At 33.4% G+C, this 21,727-nt stretch overlaps 1 protein-coding gene and 1 pseudogene across 14 annotated transcripts; one reads left to right on the forward strand and one right to left on the reverse strand.

Annotated features, from left to right (window-relative positions):
* Positions 1-1,588: 1,588 nt before the first annotated feature.
* Positions 1,589-5,489, forward strand: LOC107922582 (golgin candidate 1). Of its 14 annotated transcripts, none has more exons than XM_041087091.1 (9): positions 1,595-1,809; positions 1,873-2,191; positions 2,293-2,391; positions 2,675-2,752; positions 2,852-2,920; positions 4,128-4,210; positions 4,422-4,527; positions 4,924-5,088; positions 5,161-5,489. In XM_041087091.1, exons 6-9 carry the CDS (start codon positions 4,161-4,163, stop codon positions 5,242-5,244), a joined length of 405 nt encoding a protein of 134 aa, XP_040943025.1. In that variant the 5' UTR covers positions 1,595-1,809; positions 1,873-2,191; positions 2,293-2,391; positions 2,675-2,752; positions 2,852-2,920; positions 4,128-4,160; the 3' UTR covers positions 5,245-5,489. The 14 variants fall into 14 exon arrangements, with proteins under 14 accessions (XP_016708170.1, XP_040943025.1, XP_040943026.1 ...); XM_041087092.1 differs by having other exon boundaries at positions 1,879-2,191; XM_041087087.1 differs by having other exon boundaries at positions 1,905-2,123.
* Positions 5,490-8,604: 3,115 nt separating this feature from the next.
* On the reverse strand, positions 8,605-14,958 carry LOC121213554 (phosphate transporter PHO1 homolog 7-like; annotated as a pseudogene).
* Between the last annotated feature and the right edge of the window lie 6,769 nt (positions 14,959-21,727).

Genomic DNA, 21,727 nt, shown 5'->3' on the forward strand with positions numbered 1-21,727 from the left:
AAAATATCATAAAACTTAAATTGTTGTGTTGTAAAGAATAAAAAATAGAATAATTTTTTTAAGAATAATAAATTTTGATAGTTCGATTAGATAATTCAAATAAGGTAATATAAAACACCAAATATCGTGATAAATAATATTATATATTGATGATTTTATTACCAAAAATAATTTTATATTTAGTTAATCAAACATGAACACAACAATGACCTAATAGTACCTACTCAAGAGTAAGAACTGAAAATGAATGAAAAGGACAAATGAGGTTGTTACTTGGTCTAATACCCACTATAAATAATGAATAGGGTTTAGGGTCTAGATTAATTAATGTGTTAATTTATATATTAAATAAGGTTTAGGGGTTAGAGGTTAGGGTTGGGGTTATGGGTTTAGGGTTTAGGGTTTAGGGTCTAGGGTTTAGAGTTTTAAGGTTTAAGGTTAAGGGTTCAGGGTTTAGAATTTAAGGGTTAATGGTCGGATTAGAGTATAGTATTTGATTTAATTTTTGTTTTTTAAATTATAAATATTAAATAATAAGGATTAGTAGTTAGTGGTTAGTGGTTAATTGGGGTAATTAGGGTTATGAGTTTGGGATTAGAGGTTTAGAGTTAGAGATTTGGGGTCGAGTTAGGGTTTAAGGTTTAGGGTAATTAGTATTTTTTAATTTATATATTAAATAAGTTTTTATATAAGTGTAAAAGATATAAAAAAATTGTAAACATTATTAATTTTATATAAGTTTTTATACTAATTGAATATAAAAAATTGAGATTTGGCGGCGTTTTTAGCAAAAAACGCCGCTAATATACATTCGAATTTTTAAAAACGGTGCCGTTTCATTAGAAAAATTGAATTTTATAGTGGCGTTTAAGCCAAAAATCGCCACAAATTTATGTTCTAAATTTTCTATACGGTGCCGTTTAATTTGAGGAATAAAGATTTTATACTAGCGTTTTTCCATATGATTTTAAATATGTCAAAACGAAGCCGTTTTCGTAAAGAATGAAATATTATTGTGGCGTTTTACTGAAAGCGCCGCAAGTATAAAGAGCATTTTATCAATGCGGCGCCTTTTATGTCCTGGATTGAAATATTTTAGTGGCGTTTTGTAAGAAAACGCCGCATATACTTATTAAATTTTGCCAATGCCCAATTTAAGGTTTAGGGGTTAGGGGTTTAAGAGTTAAATGTTAGGGGTTAAGAGTTAGGAATTTAAAGTTTAGAGATTTAGGGGTCAGGTTAGGCTGTTGGGTTTAGATTAATTATTTTTTAATTTATATTTTAAATATGTTATTATATAATTATAAAAGAGATAATAATAAATTAAATATATTAAAATTATGAGTATAGTTTAAATTATTTAAGAAATATATATTAGATAGACTTTATATGTATTGGCATGTGGATTTAAAAATATATTGAAATTTTCAGCAGAGCCAAACGGCGTCATTTTATACAAAATAAAATAAATTTTTACGGCGTTTTTCTGAAAAACGCTGCCAAAAAAATTAAAATCCCGCCCACTCCCAAAAAATAATTTTTGACTACCCGCTCATTACTCCCTCTTTTTCTCATATCCATCGAGTGCCCTAAATGCCCCTAAATAAAAGTTTGTCCTTAATTCTTTTTCTCTTTCAATCTCAAAATTTGCCCCCAAATTTCCCATTTTCCCTTTCAATCAGATCTTCATGAATAAGAAGAAGAAAATTAGTACTTTCTTTCCATTGAAACTCTAGAAATGAAACAGGATTTCAAGGGAAAATGTCAAGAGAAAAACTAAGAAGAGCCGCACTTCCTCCTGTTCAAGAGGTGTTCTTATTTATTTCTATTGCTTTCAGTATATATTTCTTTGATTATTTCTGTTGATAATAGTTGTAGGAGTTTGAGTGGTGATTCTTTACAAGGTGTGGAGTTGTTGGTGCTACAGCGGAGGAGGAGAATGGAGTGACAGTTCTTGAGATGAGTGCTGGAAAGCGGAGACGAGGAAGACCGTCGAGGAATCAAGTGAGAACCACGTCGTCATCGGCGCCGCCGCCAGCGCCTCAAAGGAAGGATGAGGATGATGAAGAAGATGTTTGTTTTATATGCTTCGATGACGGCAGTCTCGTGCTTTGTGATCGACGGTGAGTTTGGAAATTTTTTAACATTCACAATGGAATGCTAAAACTTACAGAAGGTGGCACTTCTTGAGGTAAAACAAAATGATAACAGTGTTTTTTTAATGAAAGCTTGTCCTTCTGGCTGGGCTAAATATGAAGTGAAAAAGCTCTTAAAATTAACCTGATATATCAGGTTGAATGCACATCTTTAAATCAAGAATTGCAAGACATGGAAGCTCGTTTTCGTCGTGGACAAAAGAAGTCCCCAGAAGAAGCAAATCAAATGCTTCAGGTAAATATGATAAGGATGTAACTTTCTGAACTCTGTCTTGCAAATTATATTTTTTGGTCTATTTCCATCTAGCCAGTCTAGAAAATAAAATGCATCTTACCTATTTGATTTCAGTACCTCAAGTAATCTACTGGAATGTGGGTTTCTATATCATTAAGAACATTCTGAAGTTAACAGTTCAAAATGTAATTAATATCTAGTTATAGGCACAATCTGTGGCCATTAGCTGTTCCACCAACTGTAATTAATGTAAGAGGCAGTGGCTTAAAGATGGTGATGTTAGATGCAGGCATGGCAGGAGGAAGTGGAGCGTGCACGCCAAGGTCAAAGAGATGCTGAGAGCAAGCCCTCTTCATTAGAGGCAAGTATTATCATTGTACATTTATATCAAGATTATTTTGTTTTCTTTTGCTGGCTGATTTGTGGATTTATTTTCTCTGATCTATTTGTCTGGCTGCAGGCTGAAGTGCAGAAAATGAGGGTTGAAATGGCTGCCATGAAGAGGGACGCTGAGCATTATTCACGCCAGGTAACTGTTAAGATTGATTCACCTTTTAATTAGAAGTGTGGTTGTCAATTGTATTGATGATGTATAAACTGAAAGCGCTTATTATAGTAACTGTTGAACTTAGTGAAGCCTTAAATTTCATTGCTTATTTGATTTATGTAGTTGTATATCAACTATCAAGTTATATGGCACTGATTTACTGTTGTTGATATCTTATTTCTTAAATTTTCCATCTCATCTGAAACTGTGATGAAATTCAATTCATCAGTTGCTTTCCATATGCTAGTTTATAAAGTATATTTCAAACCAGGCATTATTTTATTTTCTAACCCTCATTTTTTAGCATACTTTTCTTAACATGGAAGAATAAGCTATGATTTTGACCTTGATGTTGATGGAAGTCGCATTATTTAACACCAAAACCCATATTTTACGGGTTTTTCAAAGAAGAAAATGCTGAGAATAGATGGTCTCTGCAAAAAGATGGGCTATAAGGACACCAAGTTACTGATGCTTTACGAGTATTAGATTTATCCTTTTTCATCTGTTTCTTGTGTGTTCCTAGCTTTCACTGTAAAATGGGATAGCTAAATTATATGGTTTCTGCATGCTCCAAATTCCTGAAAAAAGGTTGAGAACATTGGCAAGTAAATTTTTAGAGAAAGTTCTATGAAGTTTTTTATGGATTCTGTGGCGCAGACCCATATTTTTTATTTTGGCATATCATGTAATTGTTGTACAAGTAAAAAGTAGACTGAAGCAGTTTACTAAGAAGTTTTTAGAGAAAGTTCTATGAAGTTTTAATCTATGCTTGCTTTCCCATAGATTTCCATTCTAACTAGCTTCGATATGGATCTGCTGCTTTCAGTTTCACGTGATCTCCTCACTGTTAACTTGTAATTATCCTTTTTCCTCACTGTTGAAGTCAAGTTCGTTGTAAACCCCCACTTTTAAAAATATATATACATTTGTTTCAATTTATTCTGTTGAGTTTACTTGAAAATTTGTGGAATTATGTATTACTTGCTTTATTTTTTTAATAGCTTATACTGTTAGTGAATTAGATAGATTTACTCCCTGTTATACCTATATCTAAGTTGAAATTATATATATGCCTTTGCATTCCAAATATGAAAAATTGGAAATTAGGCATAGCCTATTGAAATTGGTGTTTTGATATGAATGTGTTATGCTTCTGTTTGTGCAAATCTGCATCGTACCATGGTAGGATATTCAACATTTGAGTTTGTGTTGAACAAATATGCAATGGAAGTGCTTTGTAGGATTATCAAAGGAATTCTCACCAATAAGGTTTGTTTTACATGATTTTTTTATGTGCAATTGTTTTTACTATCAAATTCTTGCTCATATTTTAGTTTAATAGCTTTTCATTTTTGAGATGGTTATAATGGGGGTTTTATTCTACCAATCAGTTGGTGGGTCTTTTTTTTGTCCTTTTTCATTTTCTGCTTTTTTTTCTGGTTTTGTAATGGTGAATGCAGTATGGTTGATGGTTTTGCAGGGGAAGAAGTTCTATTAATAGGTATTTACAATGGAAGAGTGGTAAGGTTTGGAGCAAGTCATTTTCAGCTGGGGATGATTCTTGTAATTCTTGTTCTGAATTGGAGGTAATTTGCAATAGCTAATTTTATTATGTTCCTTAAAATTTCCAGAATCCAAATTATTATGAGGGGAAATTGTTAATTTTACTAAGAGAGCAAGGGTTTTTATTATGAATTTATGATATATTTGATTAGGTTTGTTGAAAAGAGTTTTAGATTCTGAAATCATGTTGTTATACCAGGATGGTAAGTCCCATTAAAAGAGTTTTAAATTCTGAAATCATGTTTTTATACCAGCAAAGAAGCATCGGCATAATAATAGACTTTTAAGGGGAGACATATGAAAACATGAAACAATTGTTTACTCGTTGAGAATTTGCTAATGAATGACATGCCGTTATCATGATATACATGTTTTGATTTTCTTTTTTTTTCTTACCGGTAACAGCCAGCTTTGTGCAGGATTTATATCTCATTCTCATGCAACATGCTACCACTTGGGTGATACAGGTTAAAAAGTTGCAGCAGCAGTTGCAGAAAGAGACCGATTTGCACTTAGCTCTAGCAAGTGCTGTTGAACATTGTGGTTCACCTTCTTCTAGTTCTCCAGGCAAGCTTCCAGATAAGGTCAGTCTCCTTCTATGGGATTTCTGTTCTTTTTTTATGTTCTTTTCTCAATTTCTGAAACTTGGATTTCAGGCCCAGGAGCTTTTAGATAGCATAGCTGTTCTCGAGATTACCGTAGCAAAGTTACAGCAAGCATTACACCAGGGACCGTGTTAATTTTGTTGGCTGGAAGGTTTATGGGGAAGAGAGTTGTTTTCTTGAAGCAACTTACGTCTGGGCTCCTTTTGGTCACCGGTGGGCATTACATATTTTACTGCTATCCTTGTTTCGTCATTGATTTGCTTACTTCTTGAAAATATTGGATGTATGATATATGTTATTCAATTGCGAGCTGGATATATGAACATGTTTGTTAAAACCCTTGTTATTGATTTCTGCAGTATTACTTCCATAGTTTCTCACTTGGATTATTTTCTAGAAGCATTATGCTACTTTTTATCTTATAGATAAGATTTGATGGTAGCAAACCAATTTAACATTTAATATGCCCGAGATTGAGTGATGCTATCTTGAAATTTAATGCTTCAGAAAAGGATAAAGGTGAAAAATATTGATTCACTATAAAATTGATTTGATTAAAAGTATATTAATTTAAATAATATTTTTTATTTATCTTTAAAAGTATATTTAAAGTTTAAATTAAAAAAATAAAACATAATATAATATTTATCATAAAAATAAATATTATTTGATTAAAATAATTTTTTTTAAATGTTATGTTTTTAGTGGCGTTTTTGCAAGAAGCGTTGCTAAAGGTTTGTTCTATAGCAGCGTTTGTGGGAAAAGCGCCACTAAAGATCCTGATCTATAGCGGCGTTTGTTGGAAAAGCGCTGCTAAAGGTCATGATCTATAGCGGCGTTTGTAGCAAAAGCGTCGCTAAAAGTCATGGTCTTTAGCTGCGTTTGTAGGAAAGTGCCGCTAAAGCTCATGGTCTTTAGCGGCATTTATTGCTAAAAACGCCGCTAAAGTTAGCGATGCTGTCATTAGCGGCGTTTTTTGCGGCGCTTCGAAAAGCGCCGCAAATTGTTTTAGTGGCGCTAAAAAGCGCCGCTAAAGGCCTAAAAAAGCGCTGCTAAAAGCCTGTTTTGGTGTAGTGCCTTGGGCAATTGGTATTTGATGAAATTGTTAAGAATGCTAAGAAAGTTCATCCAAGATACATGTTAGTCGTTTCCCTCTCTCATTTTCCAAATCTTGCATAATCTTCGAATTGTTAGAGCTACAGAACAGTTCAAGAAACCAATGCCAAAATTAAAGTTTTCCCATAAATGGTTGGAAGGGAAACATGCTATCAACGACCAAGAGAAAGAAGCCACTGATTCTTATAGTGGTGGTGTAGAGAAGGAAGAAGCATCTCAGACTCAAAAAGTGCCCACTGCTTCAAGCCTCAAGGTTATTCCTACAAGCATTCGCCAAAGAATGATTGATGAACTCTCTTCCTACTTTGAGTTGAATGAGAGGCAAGTTGTCGGATTACAAGCAGAGACCAAGGTTGTCAAGAAGGTTATAGACAAGCAGAAGGCCCTGCGTGTTGATCTATTAGCTCTCCCTGATGAAGATTAGTTTGACAATTGTGTTGATCGAAAAGGGGGAGTAATGATGGTGGGTGTTGTTGTTGAAGGGGAGAGATTAAGATAAGGATGTTGCTGAAGGGGAGTAATTCTGATGATGATTTTTTATGATGATATGTTGATTTTTTAGAGGGGTTAGTTTAGATTATTGTAATCCTTAAGTCGCTACTTGTGATGCTGCTACTAATGAATTTTATTTTGATGAGTGCATGGTTATTACTATTTTTGCATTATCTTCCTTGTTTCATTGTTGATTATTGATATAAATTTCTATTGATGATTAATTTACTTAATTATTTTTTAAATTACATTTTAAAATTAAGGGCAATGTATTAAGGAGGAGTTAAAATTATTTGATGATATTGTTTCCTGTGTGTATGAGTTTTATTCAACAAATTACAAAAAAGAGATTGTTGAAAAATATGGAATGGCCGAAATGTGCTTGAGGAAGTGTACACTTCCTTACCCACTCTGGCAGATAAATTTAACGTTTCATATTTAAGTGATTGGAAATTTATTAAACTATATCTTTAGGTTGTGCTAAGATCATGAATTATATCTAGTCCATCAATGAAGATCATATTACTAAGAGAAATATATTTGGAGCATCTGATCAAGTCTATCTAATCCCTTGGATCGAGGAAGTTGGATCTAATTGGAACGTTGAATTCTTCACTACTAATAGTCGTGTTTACCTTGTTTGTTATTATTATATTATTTTTAGTTAGTTTAGCTATTGCTTACAGAGATTGTGGTAGATCGTTATTGTGTTAGCAAATCTCCAAATTTCTATGCAATTGAGAGACTTTTAAAGATTGATGTACTTAATTTGAGAGTACTTAACATGTTCAAGGGAGGAAATTATTTGTGTGAGTGTAGTTGGTTGTAAAACCTTTATTTCGTGGTTTTACAAGCTAAGTTTTCAATGGAAAATTTAATGGTGAGAGTTCTAGTCGTCAAAGGTTCAAGAGTGAGGAAATTGTCATTGGAGTCTGATAAATTTAGGTTAACTTGTTGTAAGTGTTTGAAGAAAATGGAAAATTCTCTTTGAGCCAAGCTTCCAAAAGTGTCAACTTTTTTGTCACTACTGCCAGCACTTTGCTTGTTATTTAGCAACTGCTTCAGCTCAACAAATTGAATCGAGTGAGATAAAATCCAAGTTGAGTTGAATAAATTTGTCCAAGTTAAATTTTAAAAATTAAACAAATTAAAATTAAAATCTTGTTCACAATATGAGTAAATTCCAAGCTAGATCATATAAATTTGAGGTCATGTATGGTTGAAAACTCTTTCGGCAAAAAATTCTTTCAAAGCAAAATAAGAAGGAAAAAAAAAGATAATTAGTATGATAAACTTAATTTGGTAATTTAATTGTTTAAGGCTTTAAATTTATGATTTTAGAATATTCAAAAAAGTATTATTTTAGATAATATTTTTAAAATTTTTTATAATTTAGGACTTATATATTTTTTAGAATTTCACATTATGTTTATTTTTTATAATTTTTTATAAATTATTTTTAAAATAGTTGAATTTTTGAAGTTTATTTTAAATTTCTGTAATTTTTCAATAGAAACAATTTGTAAACAAATGAGTTTTTTTTAAATGTCATTAAATCTGATTTTTAAAATATTAAAAATAAAATTCTAAGAACTTCCATTCAATCACTTTATTTTTTTAAGCAATCAACAACTGTTTGATTCAACAAAATTATACACAAATAGACAATTACGATTCAACAACACTCTTAACATACGTGATATAAAAAGAATGAAGCAATCTAATGAACTAATCCAAACTAGCAAAGAGTTTAAAAAATCTACAGTATAAAGCTAGATGAAATATACATCTATATGCTTATGATTCAATTTGGGTGCAAATGATTTCAGAACTTCCTCCACTCAACACCGAAACAATTGCATTGCTAGTTGTTTCTCTTACAATTTTTTTCCATCTTTGCTATCTGCTTCCAATATTTCGTATTTTTTGCAGCAGCCTAAACATCCCTATCTTCATCATCTTCATAGTTGAAAGGCAATGGTACTGATTTAAATGCACGGAACTTGCCAACATTGTTCAAATGTTCATTCTCCAACCTACTCATTTTCAATAGGAAATGGCTATCACAATGTTCAAAGGCTTCAAATTCTTATACAGAATCTTTATATTGGTCTGAAAACATAAATGGTTCTAATTGAATAAACACTAGGCTGATCTAAAGGTTAACCTGAAGAAATTCCAGATGCCGCGACGAATGATCTCTAGACTGGCAACAATAGCAGCTAATGTTTCTGTGTAAAGACACCTTAAAATTCAACACTTATTAGAATTGTGTGACCCAAATTCTAAGAGATTGCTTGCAAGTCAAGTTAAACAAAAATATATTTTCTTTCTAGAAGATTTAGTATTTATTAGTATAATATATTTAGCATTTATTAGTATAGTTTATTTGACTTACTAATTTAGCCTATAAATAGGCTCCTTTACAATCTTAGAATTAAGAGACACCCATTAGATTAGAACTCATAACACATTCAGAGAATTTTGTGTTTACGTTTGAGGGTTCTTTGTTTTTCGGGGTTTAGTTTTTATCTCCATCTTTTGTACTCTTCATTCTTTTGCCATTATAGTAAAATTATCTTTGCCCGTGGTTTTTTATCCTCTTTTGAGGGGTTTTTCCACGTTAAATTTGTGTGTTCATCTTCTCAATTTCTTCTACTATTTTTACTTGTTCGTTGCTTAATCGGGACGATCCTAACAAGTGGTATCAGAGCTAGTTTAACTTTCATAGATCAGCCCGGTCAGATATGGCAGCAACAAGGTTTGAAATTGAGAAGTTCGATGGTGAGACAAATTTCAATCTGTGGCAAGTTCGGATGATGGCAATTCTAGTTCAAAATGGCTTGAAAAAGGTTGTTACAGGGAAAAAGCCTGAGAATCTAAATCAAACAGAATGGGAAGAGCTTGATGAAAAGGCCTTGTCTGCAATCCAGTTGTGCCTCGCGAATACAGTATTGCAGGAGGTATTGATGGAGAAGACCTCATTCGCCTTGTGGAAAAGGTTAGAAACTCTTTATGCGACTAAGTCTCTGGCTAACCGTTTAGTGTTAAAACAACGTCTATTTACGTTTCGCATGAACGAAGGTGAGCTTCTTAAAGATCACATCAGTCAATTCATTACTCTTTTAAATGATTTAAAGAACGTTGAGGTTCATATTGACGATGAAGATCAAGCTATGCTATTATTGTGCTCTTTACCCTCTTCATACAAGTCTTTCAGGGAGACCCTGATTTATGGCAGAGACAAACTCTCGTTCGAAGATGTGAAGGGTCATTTGTTGAGTAGAGACAAACTCGACAATGAGTTTGATTTGAATAGCAAAGCAGATAGACAAGCTTCCGTTTTGGTAGCATCAAAGAAACGAGACAAAAGGTGTCGCTATTGCAAAAAGTTAGGTCACGTCAAAGCAGATTGTTATAAACTGCGAAATAAAAGAGCTGCTGAGAGTAACGAGGAAGATGTAGCTGGTGCTAATTTGGTCGATGAAGGCGGTGATGATTTCTTGTTAGTGTCAACGAGAGATAACTCCAAGCTTACGTCTGAGTGGATCCTAGATTCAGGATGTTCTTTCCACATGTGTCCCAATAGAGAATGGTTCTCCACATACAGTTCAGTTGAAGGTGGAGTTGTGCACATGGGAAACGATTCATCTAGTAAAATAATCGGTATTGGTACTGTTAATATTAGGATACACGATGGGACGATTAGGACACTCTCAGATGTCAGGTATGTACCTGATTTACGAAAGAATCTCATCTCCTTGAGTATTTTAGACTTGAAAGGATGCAGAATCAACATCGAGTCGAGCGACATTAAAGTATCTCGTGGAGCTCTCGTTTTGTTAAAAGGTAAAAGAACCGGCAGTCTTTATATTCTGGAAGGTTCTACAGTGACCGGTGAAATCGGACGTCCCTCGTCCGTTACGGAGTCAAAGTCAACTCATTTGAAGCGGAGGCAACTTGGTCATAGGAGGGAAAAAGGTATGACCGTTTCGTTGAAGAGAGGTTCTCTTTTGGATGCAGGTTTTGAAAAGTTAGGGCACTGTATTCGTGAAAATCAGACCCGGGTTAGTTTTGATTTGGCAGTGCACAAGTCGAACGCTAGAAGTCTTCCAGCTTCTAAGCATAGATTCGACTCAGTTAATTCCCTGCATAGTTCAAGATAGGCCCGTGGCGGGTTTTGGCAAAGATGGCATTGAAAGAATTTGTGTCAAGGTGGAGATTGTTAGAATTGTGTGACCCAAATTCTAAGAGATTGCTTGCAAGTCAAGTTAAACAAAAATATATTTTCTTTCTAGAAGATTTAGTATTTATTAGTATAATATATTTAGCATTTATTAGTATAGTTTATTTGACTTACTAATTTAGCCTATAAATAGGCTCCTTTACAATCTTAGAATTAAGAGACACCCATTAGATTAGAACTCATAACACATTCAGAGAATTTTGTGTTTACGTTTGAGGGTTCTTTGTTTTTCGGGTTTTCGGGGTTTAGTTTTTATCTCCATCTTTTGTACTCTTCATTCTTTTGCCATTATAGTAAAATTATCTTTACCCGTAGTTTTTTATCCTCTTTTGAGGGGTTTTTCCACGTTAAATTTGTGTGTTCATCTTCTCAATTTCTTCTACTATTTTTACTTGTTCGTTGCTTAATCGGGACGATCCTAACAACACTGTTTGCATCCATGCAAATCTCAGCAATATATTCAATGCCTGCATCCACCAATTTAATTACTTACTCAATGCTGCAAAGTCTCATTATCAATTAGAACTAGCACATGTTTTTCTTCTTATCATGGCCATACAACTTTGTAAGGGATAAGCAATTTATCTCTCAACCAACGGTTTTTAGAGCGGCGTTGAAGAAGCCCCCCGTCGATAACAAGGTCCCAATACGTACCATAGATAGCTGCTATGGCTGAACAGATCCAAGCTACAATTCTCCACCCAGTTCCTGCATGCAGGCTATAAGCAGTCCTTGTGCAAACAGCAATAATTGTCAAAAAGTACTTGAATCCGTTGTATGCTTACATTGGATCTTTCTCTTCATGTAGGCGTCTGAGGCACTGATATTACACAAGGAACTTAAGTTTTTAAGTCTCCAAGGCTGGTAAGAAGCTTAATAATTTTATCTAAGTTGGAAGAAATACCTGAAGTAAACGAGACCAATATGGAACTACTGCAACAACGAAGTAGAAAGTGTTGAAAGCATCGTTCATTTTGCAAATGTTCTGCCTATGTTTATAGTCTCCCCAACCAAATTGCAAATATAGAATCGCAGGCTTCTCAAGGCTTGCACCTAGTATAAAACAGTCAAACTACATTTTCTATAACCCTTTTTCCATCTAAAGATGGTAAGTTGTAATTGTAGAAGATTCATGCTTAGATCAGACCACACTCCTTTACCTGACTAGTTAACTGATCTGCCAAGAAGAAATCTTGGAATTTGACCTGCAACAAAGAGATATGCACCCATGAAAATGTATATTTGTTTGGTTCTTAAATTCCAGCCATTTCTTTGAGCTTTAGTGATTTGTCCTTCTAATTTACCTTGTAAAGAAGAGCACAAATACAGTGGAACAGAATTGTGAGAAAAAATAAGCGACTTGAACGGTATAGGATGTTGAATGGGAAGATTAATATAACAAGTGCAAGCTGCAGAGACAAAAAAAAGGAACATGCTGAGTTTCAAGAAAGGTTTAAAATAAGAAGATTGATCAAGGAATGTACATCAGTTTAGTTCAGTAAGTCTTACTGTGACCAAGATTAGGGGAAGCAGTTCAGTTAGTGCTTTGTAATCTCCTGTTTTAGGGTCCATTTCCATATCAAGATTTGAGATGACACTGGCCAGTGCTAAAGCTGCAAGACCGAAACTCAGGAGCAAAACTCCTCGATAACCAAGCTCGGTCCCTTGCTTGAAGTCAAATATGAAGGTGTAGTTAATTCGATACCGCCTCCAAAAGAATATGTTGGCAGCATTCATGTGCAAAACAATGAATGCAAACAAGCTGCAAGAAAAATGAAGTATCTTTTGTCAAATACATAGTAGTCCAATACATTGAATGAACAGTTATGATTATTTTCTCACAAAATAGTAAAAACTTCAGAGCAATATGAATTCAAATTCATCCAAAAACATGGAAAGAACGTTAAATCGAAGAAGGTTATGTACCAACAGTGAATTCAAGATATAAGGCATTACTAACTAGGTAGATGGTTTAAAATTTAAATCATTAGGTACCAAGGCTGACAGAATATGCATTAGACTTTGAAGTACACTAATGAAACAATTTCATGGTCTGATATAATTGTTGACGTTAATTCAGTTATTATTACCTATAAAGGGGAAACATGTTTTCCATGTACTGAGCTTTTCCTTGCTTACCGAGGATATTCAGCGCATGTATGATCAATATAAGAACAAGTATCAGAGCTGCTGTGCAACCAACAAAGAGGCCTGCAAATTCATGTTTGTTCGTTCAACACAACCAACCTCAATGAATTCTCTACTTGTAAGATCTCAAGTGAGCTTCTTTACCTGTACAAAACGATATTCTATGCCTTTCTTTCTTAGTTTTCGGCCTTAGCTTATTCATTCCTTTACAGTGGTTCAAATTCGAGAAATGCTTGATGAATTTTCCTTCAACCCTCTCCATTAGCTTGGTTACCTTCAATTCAAAACAAGTAATACAGATGAGGACTCAAAGAAGTTACCTGAACCATTTTAAGTGAAAAAATTATGTAGAAAACTGCATATTTGATTTTTTATTACTAAAAGTTCACAATTTTGTACTATATATGAGGTTGCCATTCTTGTACATTATATTTTATCAGTGAGGCACTTACTTCATCGGAACTGCCAAGATAAGAATTATCCACTATTCTCATATAATTTCTTGATGCCCTTCTTGAACTGATCTGTAACAATCATAAAAATGAAAATTGAGTTGGATATCTTGCTTTCATGTAGTCTTTGATCAATTATCTTGGTCAACAAAATGAAGCAAATGGAAAAAATATATCTTTGTACCTTAACATATTTCTTCATGATTTTAGAGAACGCCAAAATATTCATGAAGCTGTTTTCAAAGACAAAGAAACCAAAAACAAGAATAACTTTTTTGTCAGATCCAAGAGTGAATTTCATATATGAACCTAAATCTATAATGTTCAATTTAATCCAAGTTTTTTCATATATTTGGAAGATGATACTAACAGTTATGTTTGTCAGATATAAACGTGGATTACTTTAGAAAAAAAATGAAAAGTTTGAATAAGATAGACCAAAACTGTGGCGGTAATTGCCAATGGTCACCTGTATTTCTTGAGAAGCCTAAGCTTGTGGTAAAATTCAATAAACGCCTGCTTAAGTTGTTTTTTGATTCTCTTCAAGTTTTCTTTACTAAAGTTGAGCTCTGTTTGTTTAGTAGTTGGAAAATGTGTCTGAATGGCTTCATTCAACTTCACATGGTTCAGTATGTTTAATGAAGCAATGTCACTACTCATCATATGCTTGGAATTTTCTTCTTCAACTAATTGTTGAAGTTGGCTTACATGCAGAACATAAAGCAAACCAAGCTGCCCGAGCCATGCAAATTGCTGCTGAAGATCATGCTTATGTTTTGTTACTTGAAATGAATGTCTTGTTACTTAGTAAAATATGAACTAAGTTGTTAGTATACATGATGTAATTAGGCGCTAATGGATTGATAAATCAGCTTTACCAAGTGTACAAATTATGTTTATCAATTTTCTATGCAACTTAGTGGAGTTAGGTACATGTTTAGGTAATTTCTCATCTTTTGACCAGCTGAAATGCTTGGTATATGTAATGGCTTTGTGCCTTTATTCATTGTAATGAAATATTTCAAACTTTTCTTCATTTTTGGTTTCAATTAAGCAATTCTTTTGTTCACAAAACTCAAGCCGATTTTCTTATTTAATCAGCAAGATATTTAAACTTGTTGCTTAAGTTTCTGTCAAAGTTTCACATTCTGATTTCTTAGTTCCAACAATTGGTATCAAGAGCTCATTTTTTAGTGGAGCTATCATTGTTTTTCAATCCTCAAAACCATGTCTTCATCTGGTTTCTCTCCAACTCCACCACCTGTGTTCAATGGTGAAGGCTACCACATTTGGATAGTGAAAATGAATACCTACCTGCAGGCATTTGACTTGTGGCAGATTGTCAACTCGGATGTTGAACCACCACCTTTGAGAGTCAACCCCACTGTGGCTCATTTCAGTTAGCATTCTGATGATAGAGCCAAGAGATACAAAGTAATGTCATGCATCCAAAACAGTGTGTCAGAATTGATCTTCACAAGGATCATGGCTTGTGAGTCTCCAAAACAGGCTTGGGATAAGCTCAAGAAGAAGTTTCAAGGGACTGAAAGAACGAGACAACAACAACTCTTGAATTTTAGAAAGGACTTTGAAAATTTGAAGATGAAGGAAGAAGAAACAATGAAGCAATACTCAGACAGGAGTTTTGTTATGGATTGGAACAAAATTTTAGAGAGTGCTTACACAACTGTCTTAGATGAGTCTAAGTTGTGGCACAAGAGATTAGGTCATGCCTACTACAAGTCACTGGTTCAGTTGACCAAAAGGACTTGGTTAAAAACTTCACAAAATTAGTTGAGAAAGAGGATGTTTTTGAAGTGTGTCAGCTAGGAAAGCAAACTAGACAGTCATTTTCTTTGAACAAGGCCTAGAGAACCTTAGAAAAGCTGCAACTAGTCCACACTGATGTGTGTGGCCTATGAAGACACAGTCTTTGAATGGTAGCAAGTATTTCATCCTCTATATTAATGATTATTCGAGGTTTTGCTGGGTTTACTTTTTAAAGCACAAGTCAGAAGTGACCTCAGTATTTTAGAAATTCAAAGTTGTAGCAGAAACAGAATCAGGGTGCAAGCTGAAGACATTAAGGTCAGATAATGGCACAAAGTACACTTCAACAATGTTTCAGGGCTTTTGTGATGAAGCAGACATCAAGCACCAGCTCACCAACACCTACACACCTCACCGAAATGGTGTCAATGAGAGGAAGAATAGAAATTTGATTGATATGGCTCGATGGTTAATGTTTGAAAGGAATTTGCCTAAGAATTTTTCGGCTAAGGCAGTTAACACTGCAGTTTACCTTCAAAATAGGCTGCCAACCAAGTCTTTGTTTCAAAAAACTCCATTTGAAGCCTGGTTTGGTTTCAATCCATCAGTTGGTCCTCTATAAATCTTTGGCTGCATTTTCTATGCACATATTCCTGCAGTCAAGAGAGATAAGCTGGCAAAGAAGGCTTACCCTGGCATCTTAGTAGGCTACAACAATGTGAAGAAAGGCTATAGGATTTTAGATCCTACTTCCAATTGAGTTTTTATGAGTAGAGATGTAGTGTTTGATTAGAGATCGAACTGGAACTGGGATAAGAATGAGCCTGAAAGTACTGTTGAAGACATGATGATAGATCAGACTAAAGCTGATCACAATGATCCTGAAATGGACATTGACCATGAGCCAGTCAGGGGAACCAGACCTTTGAGTGAGATATAGGAGAAGGCTGAAGTGGAACCAACTTGCTTTGAAGAGACTGAAGCTCAACAAGGATGGAAGCAAGCCATGCTCGATGAAATGAGCATGATTAGCAAGAACCAGACTTGGGAGTAAGTTGCAAGGCCAATTAATAGGAAGATCATAGGAGTAAAATGGGTGTTTCGAGCCAAACATAATGCTGATGAAAGCTTGAACAAACTAAAAGCAAAGCTGGTTGTGAAGGGATTCAATCAGAAATATGGAATTGACTACCTTGAAACATTTGCACCAGTGGCAATGCTTGATACAATCAGACTGCTAATTGCATTGATTGCACAAAGGTAGTGGAAAATATATCAACTTGATGTAAAATTTGCCTTCCTCAATGGATTTTTTGATGAGGAGATCTATGTTGAACAACCTGAAGGTTTCAGAGTTCCAGGCAAAGAAGATAGTGTGTACAAGCTGAGAAAAGACTTGTATGGCTTAAAACATGCACCAAGGGTCTAGTATGACAAAATAGACAGATATCTGACAAACTTGGGGTTCGAGAGAAGTATCAGTGAGCCAACTTTGTATCACTACAGTAAAATAGACTTTTAGCGGCGTTTTTTTAGGCCTTTAGCGGCGCTTTTTAGCGCCACTAAAAGTATTAGCAGCACTTTCACAAGCGCCGCAAAAAGTGTCGTTATTTTAACGGCGTTTATGTGAAAAACGCCGCTAAAGATCATGACCTTTAGCGGCGCTTTTATCACAAACGCCGCTAAAGACCATAACCTTTTAACGGCGCTTTTGTCACAAACGCCGCTAAAGACCATGACCTTTAGCAGCGTTTTTGTCACAAATGCCACTAAAGAATATGACCTTTAGCGGCACTTTTTATCACAAACGCCGCTATAGAACAAACCTTTAATGACTCTTTTCACAGAAACGTCACTAAAAACATAACATTTAAAAAAAATTATTTTAATCAAATAATATTTATTTTTATGATAAATATTATATTATGTTTTATTTTTTAAATTTGAACTTTAAATATACTTTTAAGGATAAATAAAAAATATTATTTAAATTAAATTTTGTATGAAAATTTTAACTTTAAAACTAAATATAAAAATTAATGAATTTAGTTTTAGAATTTAAAATAATAAATTAATAACACAATTAAAATCCAAAAGTTAGAACTCAAGTTGTCATAAATATTAAAGTAAAAATAAAAATTTAGAATCAAAACTAAAATAAATAATACATATGAGAAACAGACTGACTGGTTGAACCTGCCTATGACTATACTCATTGCAATGTAATAAAAAATACAATGCATTTTCTTAATCAAGTAAATCTTGGTAATAAAAGATATAATACATTTACTTAATCAAGGAAATCTTGTAATGAACTCAAAGCAATGAGCCTTAGAGAAAAACTTTTGAGCATGGCTTCGAATTTGAACTGCAGAGTGCCTACATGCTCTTTATTATTGGTAGACCCCATTCTCTTTACATAACTACAGCAACTGTAATGGCAAAAACAAAAAAATTGAGCACAGATAGAAGGAACTCAACTTCCCTGTAAACCTACGAGTGATTAATTTTAAGAGTAAAAACAATTGAGCATGTCAACTCTGATAAGAGTGGAATGATCGGGATTAATAAATTAGAATCAAAATTTGCATTCAACCTATGGCTCATGCAAACACCTTCAAGACATGGCATCTAGGATTCAAATCCCAACATCATAACCATTTTAATATATCTAATGTTATATAAAATGGGGTACAACAAAGGATGAGAAAACTTACTCGTTATTATTAACAAGCCCCATTCTCTTTACCGTTTATGGAATTGCCATAATGAAATGATGAATCCAAGCATCCGGTAGCACATCATAACCATTTTAGTATATCTAATGTTATAAAATGGGGTACAACAAAGGATGAGAAAACTTACTCGTTATTATTGGCAGGCCCCATTCTCTTTACCGTTTATGGAATTGTCATAATGACATGATGAATCCAAGCATCCGATAGCCTTTGCTTTTTCAACATATGCTAGAAATTGTTTTCAGGCATCAGGCACATTAAGAGCCAAGTCATTAAGTGATTCTTCTACCCTTGAGAAACCCTTTGTCATCTGGTTCATGGTTTTATATATGTTAATGGTATGGTTTCAAATCTCAACATTTATAATTTAAAATGAAAAAAGACAAAAGAATTCTTGTAAGAATATAAGTTATTTCTCTAACCGACTCAATGTACAATTGACACTAATTCAGTGAGGTGAAACATTTGCTGTAGTGGTAAACCTACGATTTTATATATGCTAATGTCATGAGTTCAAATATCAACATATATAAAATAAAATAAAAATGGTTTTATTTGAAATGTAAAAAGAAAAAAACTATCTTGTATGAATGTAAAATATATAAAAGAATGAAGTAAAACCTGGGCTGCATCATGTGCCATGGGATAAATTGATGATTGAGCATGGACGGAAGAAGGCCAAGAACCAGGTCCAGATTGGCAGACTAGATCTTCAAAGCTAAAAACATGAAAAAATTGATAAAAGAAGGTAAATAAAGGAAGCTTAAATAATAATAAAAATTAATAAAAGTGAGAAAACGTAAATAATTAATTAAAATTAAAAATTATAAACCTTGAAATTTAGGTAAAATCAACGCCAATGCAATGCAAGCCATTGTTGAGTCTAATACAAGTGAAGAAACTAAGATCCTAAGAAGAGAATCCTATTTTACTAATAGCAGTAAATGCATCTGACAAGAAAACAACAAAATAAAGCCTAATATCATTGTTGTTTGCTAATACTTTCAAATTCATTATACACTATTAGTTGGAACTTGTTATATTTATTTATTTAATTTCGTTTTTTTTTATGTTCAAATTCTATTTAAACTCTATTTTTTGATGTTTCATTATAATTATTGTATCATTCTTAAAATTGTTTTATCATATTTAAATTCATATTCAAAAAATATTTTTAAGCAAATTAATTCTCATTTTAATCTATTTTTTTAACATTATTTGGATATTTAGCTTAATATTGTTTTCAAACTTTTATTAGCACAATTTTTAGAAAATAATACACCAATCCTTTCAAATTATTATTTTGAAAATATTAAGTTTATTAAACATTATTTCAAAATTTCTATTGTATACTTTATTTTCAAATTTAATACTATAATTGGTTCCATAGTTTTTAATATATCTATTAGCTACTTTATCTCTTTAAATGAAGTATTTTAGAATAACTTAAATCTTATTTTCATTACAAAATTATATGATTCTTTTGTGTATATATATATAATTTATATGCAAACATTTTTAGTATTCATATATATATACGAAAACGTGGTATTAACTTTGAACCTTTTTCTTTTACGTAGTTTTAAACATAAACATTTAGTCGTTTAAACACTTTTTGTTTTATTGGATTTATTGGTCGCATATTTATTAGTATTTAAGTTTGTATGATGTGGTTAAATTCAATGTTGGTATTTGCATAACACTTACTTAATTGTTTTTAGTTTAAACGTAGATTGTATTTCTTCTTTTACATCATATGTATTGTTATCCAATCATGTTCTTTTTGCGAGAATTGTATTCCATTAAAATATTATAATCGTTTCATTTCAAAATTCAAAAAAGGGTTTGGCGTTAAATAATTCTCGAGAGAATTGTGCCTTAACTTACTAGGCTTCAATTCTTCTCGATGAATTTATATCATCAAGTATCTATTTTTAAGACGTACATTTTTAAAATAAAATTCTTTAGATTTCAAAATGTTGGATCCTAACTTACTGGATATGACATTTTGTTATCTCATTTTTAAAATAAAGGTAATATTTGGTGTTTAGGAATTTTAAGAAAATTGAACCCTAACTTACTGGATTTTGATTTCTCGAATGATCTAAATAACCAAATATCTTTCTCAAAATGTATGAATTTTTTTTAAAATTTAGAAAGGACGAATCTAACTTCGAAGATTGAATCGTTGCACTCTAACTCACTGAGTGTGACGATTCATTTCTTTAAAGTGGGTAAGTATTATTTTCCAATTCGATTATTAATTTTCTTTTCAAATGATCGTATTCTAAATTTATTTTAAATTCTCGATACTAAGACATTAAACAATTGATTCGGTACCAATTTTGGGCGTCACGAGGGTGCTAACATTTCCCCGTGCGTAAACGACTCCCGAACTTGTTTTCTCAAATTCGTAGACCAAAATCATTTTAATGGTGAACCGATCACACCTTAATAAAAGATTGGTGGCGACTCCCATTTCCATTTTCAAAATCGATACCCATTTTCAAACTTACAAAAAAAATGGTTTCGACAACTTGGCGACTCCACTGGGGACCTTTAGAGAGTCAAGTCGTAAAATTGATTGTTTTCTGTCTTATTGTCAAAAATTGAAAATTTGATTTGAAAAATTACGATCTTTTCTTTGCACTTGCTTGCATGATTATTATAAATTGAGTTGTATATTTTGGCATCATATTGCATAAGACTGTTTAGTCTTGTCCTTTTAAGTGGGAGTGAGAAGCTACTCATTCGTGAGGTTTTCACCTCCGTGCAAGATAGTGAATCACTTTCGAGATACATCTGTACCTATGTCTTCGTGAGATTTTCATCTCCGTGCAGCCATAGGGAAATGTATTCCCCTGAACCGAACTCGGTCTATATGAGCCTATAATGGGTAAGGATCGAGGAATCTGCTGGTTTGTGTACCTTGACTCTAGAACCAAACCTCATATAGCTGACTTAAGAGACCAACCTGGTTAGAGTTATTCCAACCTCTAGCGATTACCCGGATAGGTGCTTGGTTTTCTTATACTTGCTTTGAATTGTTGTGGTGTTATACTGACTTGTTTGTGTTTTGTTGATATGTTGCATGTCATTGCATATTTCAAGAAGTGTCGATTCAAGTTCAGTTACCAAATTAGAAAATTGTCATGGCAAATGATTTTCTTGATAAAGTGGAAGACAATGCCATTGTTCGTATAAGGTCAGAGAAAGTGCAATTGGACAAGGGAGACATTCTAGCTAAGGATTATGTGTCAGAGCTTTGGGACTACACTCGTATTAGTGTGACGCAAAATAGCCTTCAGGAGTTAAGTGAGATTTGGGATCGGTGGGATGATGAAACCAAGCAATTGTTCTATTCTAATTATGGGGACTTGCCGTACTTACTTAACATCAAGGTGGATGAACGACTGTTTCACGCTCTCGCTCAATATTGAATCCTGCATATAGCTGTTTTACTTTTGGCAAGGTAGATCTGGTGCCTACGGTGGAGGAATATATGGCTTTACTACATTGTCCAAGGCTTCAGATGGATAAAGCATATTCCAAAGCCGCATATGTCCCGCATTTTGGAAGAAATTAATGAGTATTACGGGAATGAGCGAACAATGGATCACGGCCAGGATTAAACAGAAGGGCGGGTGTAAATGTAT

Source organism: Gossypium hirsutum, chromosome D01 (genome assembly GCF_007990345.1).
Source record: "Gossypium hirsutum isolate 1008001.06 chromosome D01, Gossypium_hirsutum_v2.1, whole genome shotgun sequence".
Classification (NCBI taxonomy): domain Eukaryota; kingdom Viridiplantae; phylum Streptophyta; class Magnoliopsida; order Malvales; family Malvaceae; genus Gossypium; species Gossypium hirsutum.

Bases quoted from the DNA above. Each gene is read 5' to 3' on its own strand.
- LOC107922582 (XM_041087086.1), top strand. From the start codon at position 4,161: ATGCAATGGAAGTGCTTTGTAGGATTATCAAAGGAATTCTCACCAATA. The intron at 4,211-4,421 runs GTTTGTTTTACA...ATGGTTTTGCAG, and splicing joins AAGGAATTCTCACCAATAAG to GGGAAGAAGTTCTATTAATA. The intron at 4,528-4,923 runs GTAATTTGCAAT...AGCTTTGTGCAG, and splicing joins ATTCTTGTTCTGAATTGGAG to GATTTATATCTCATTCTCAT.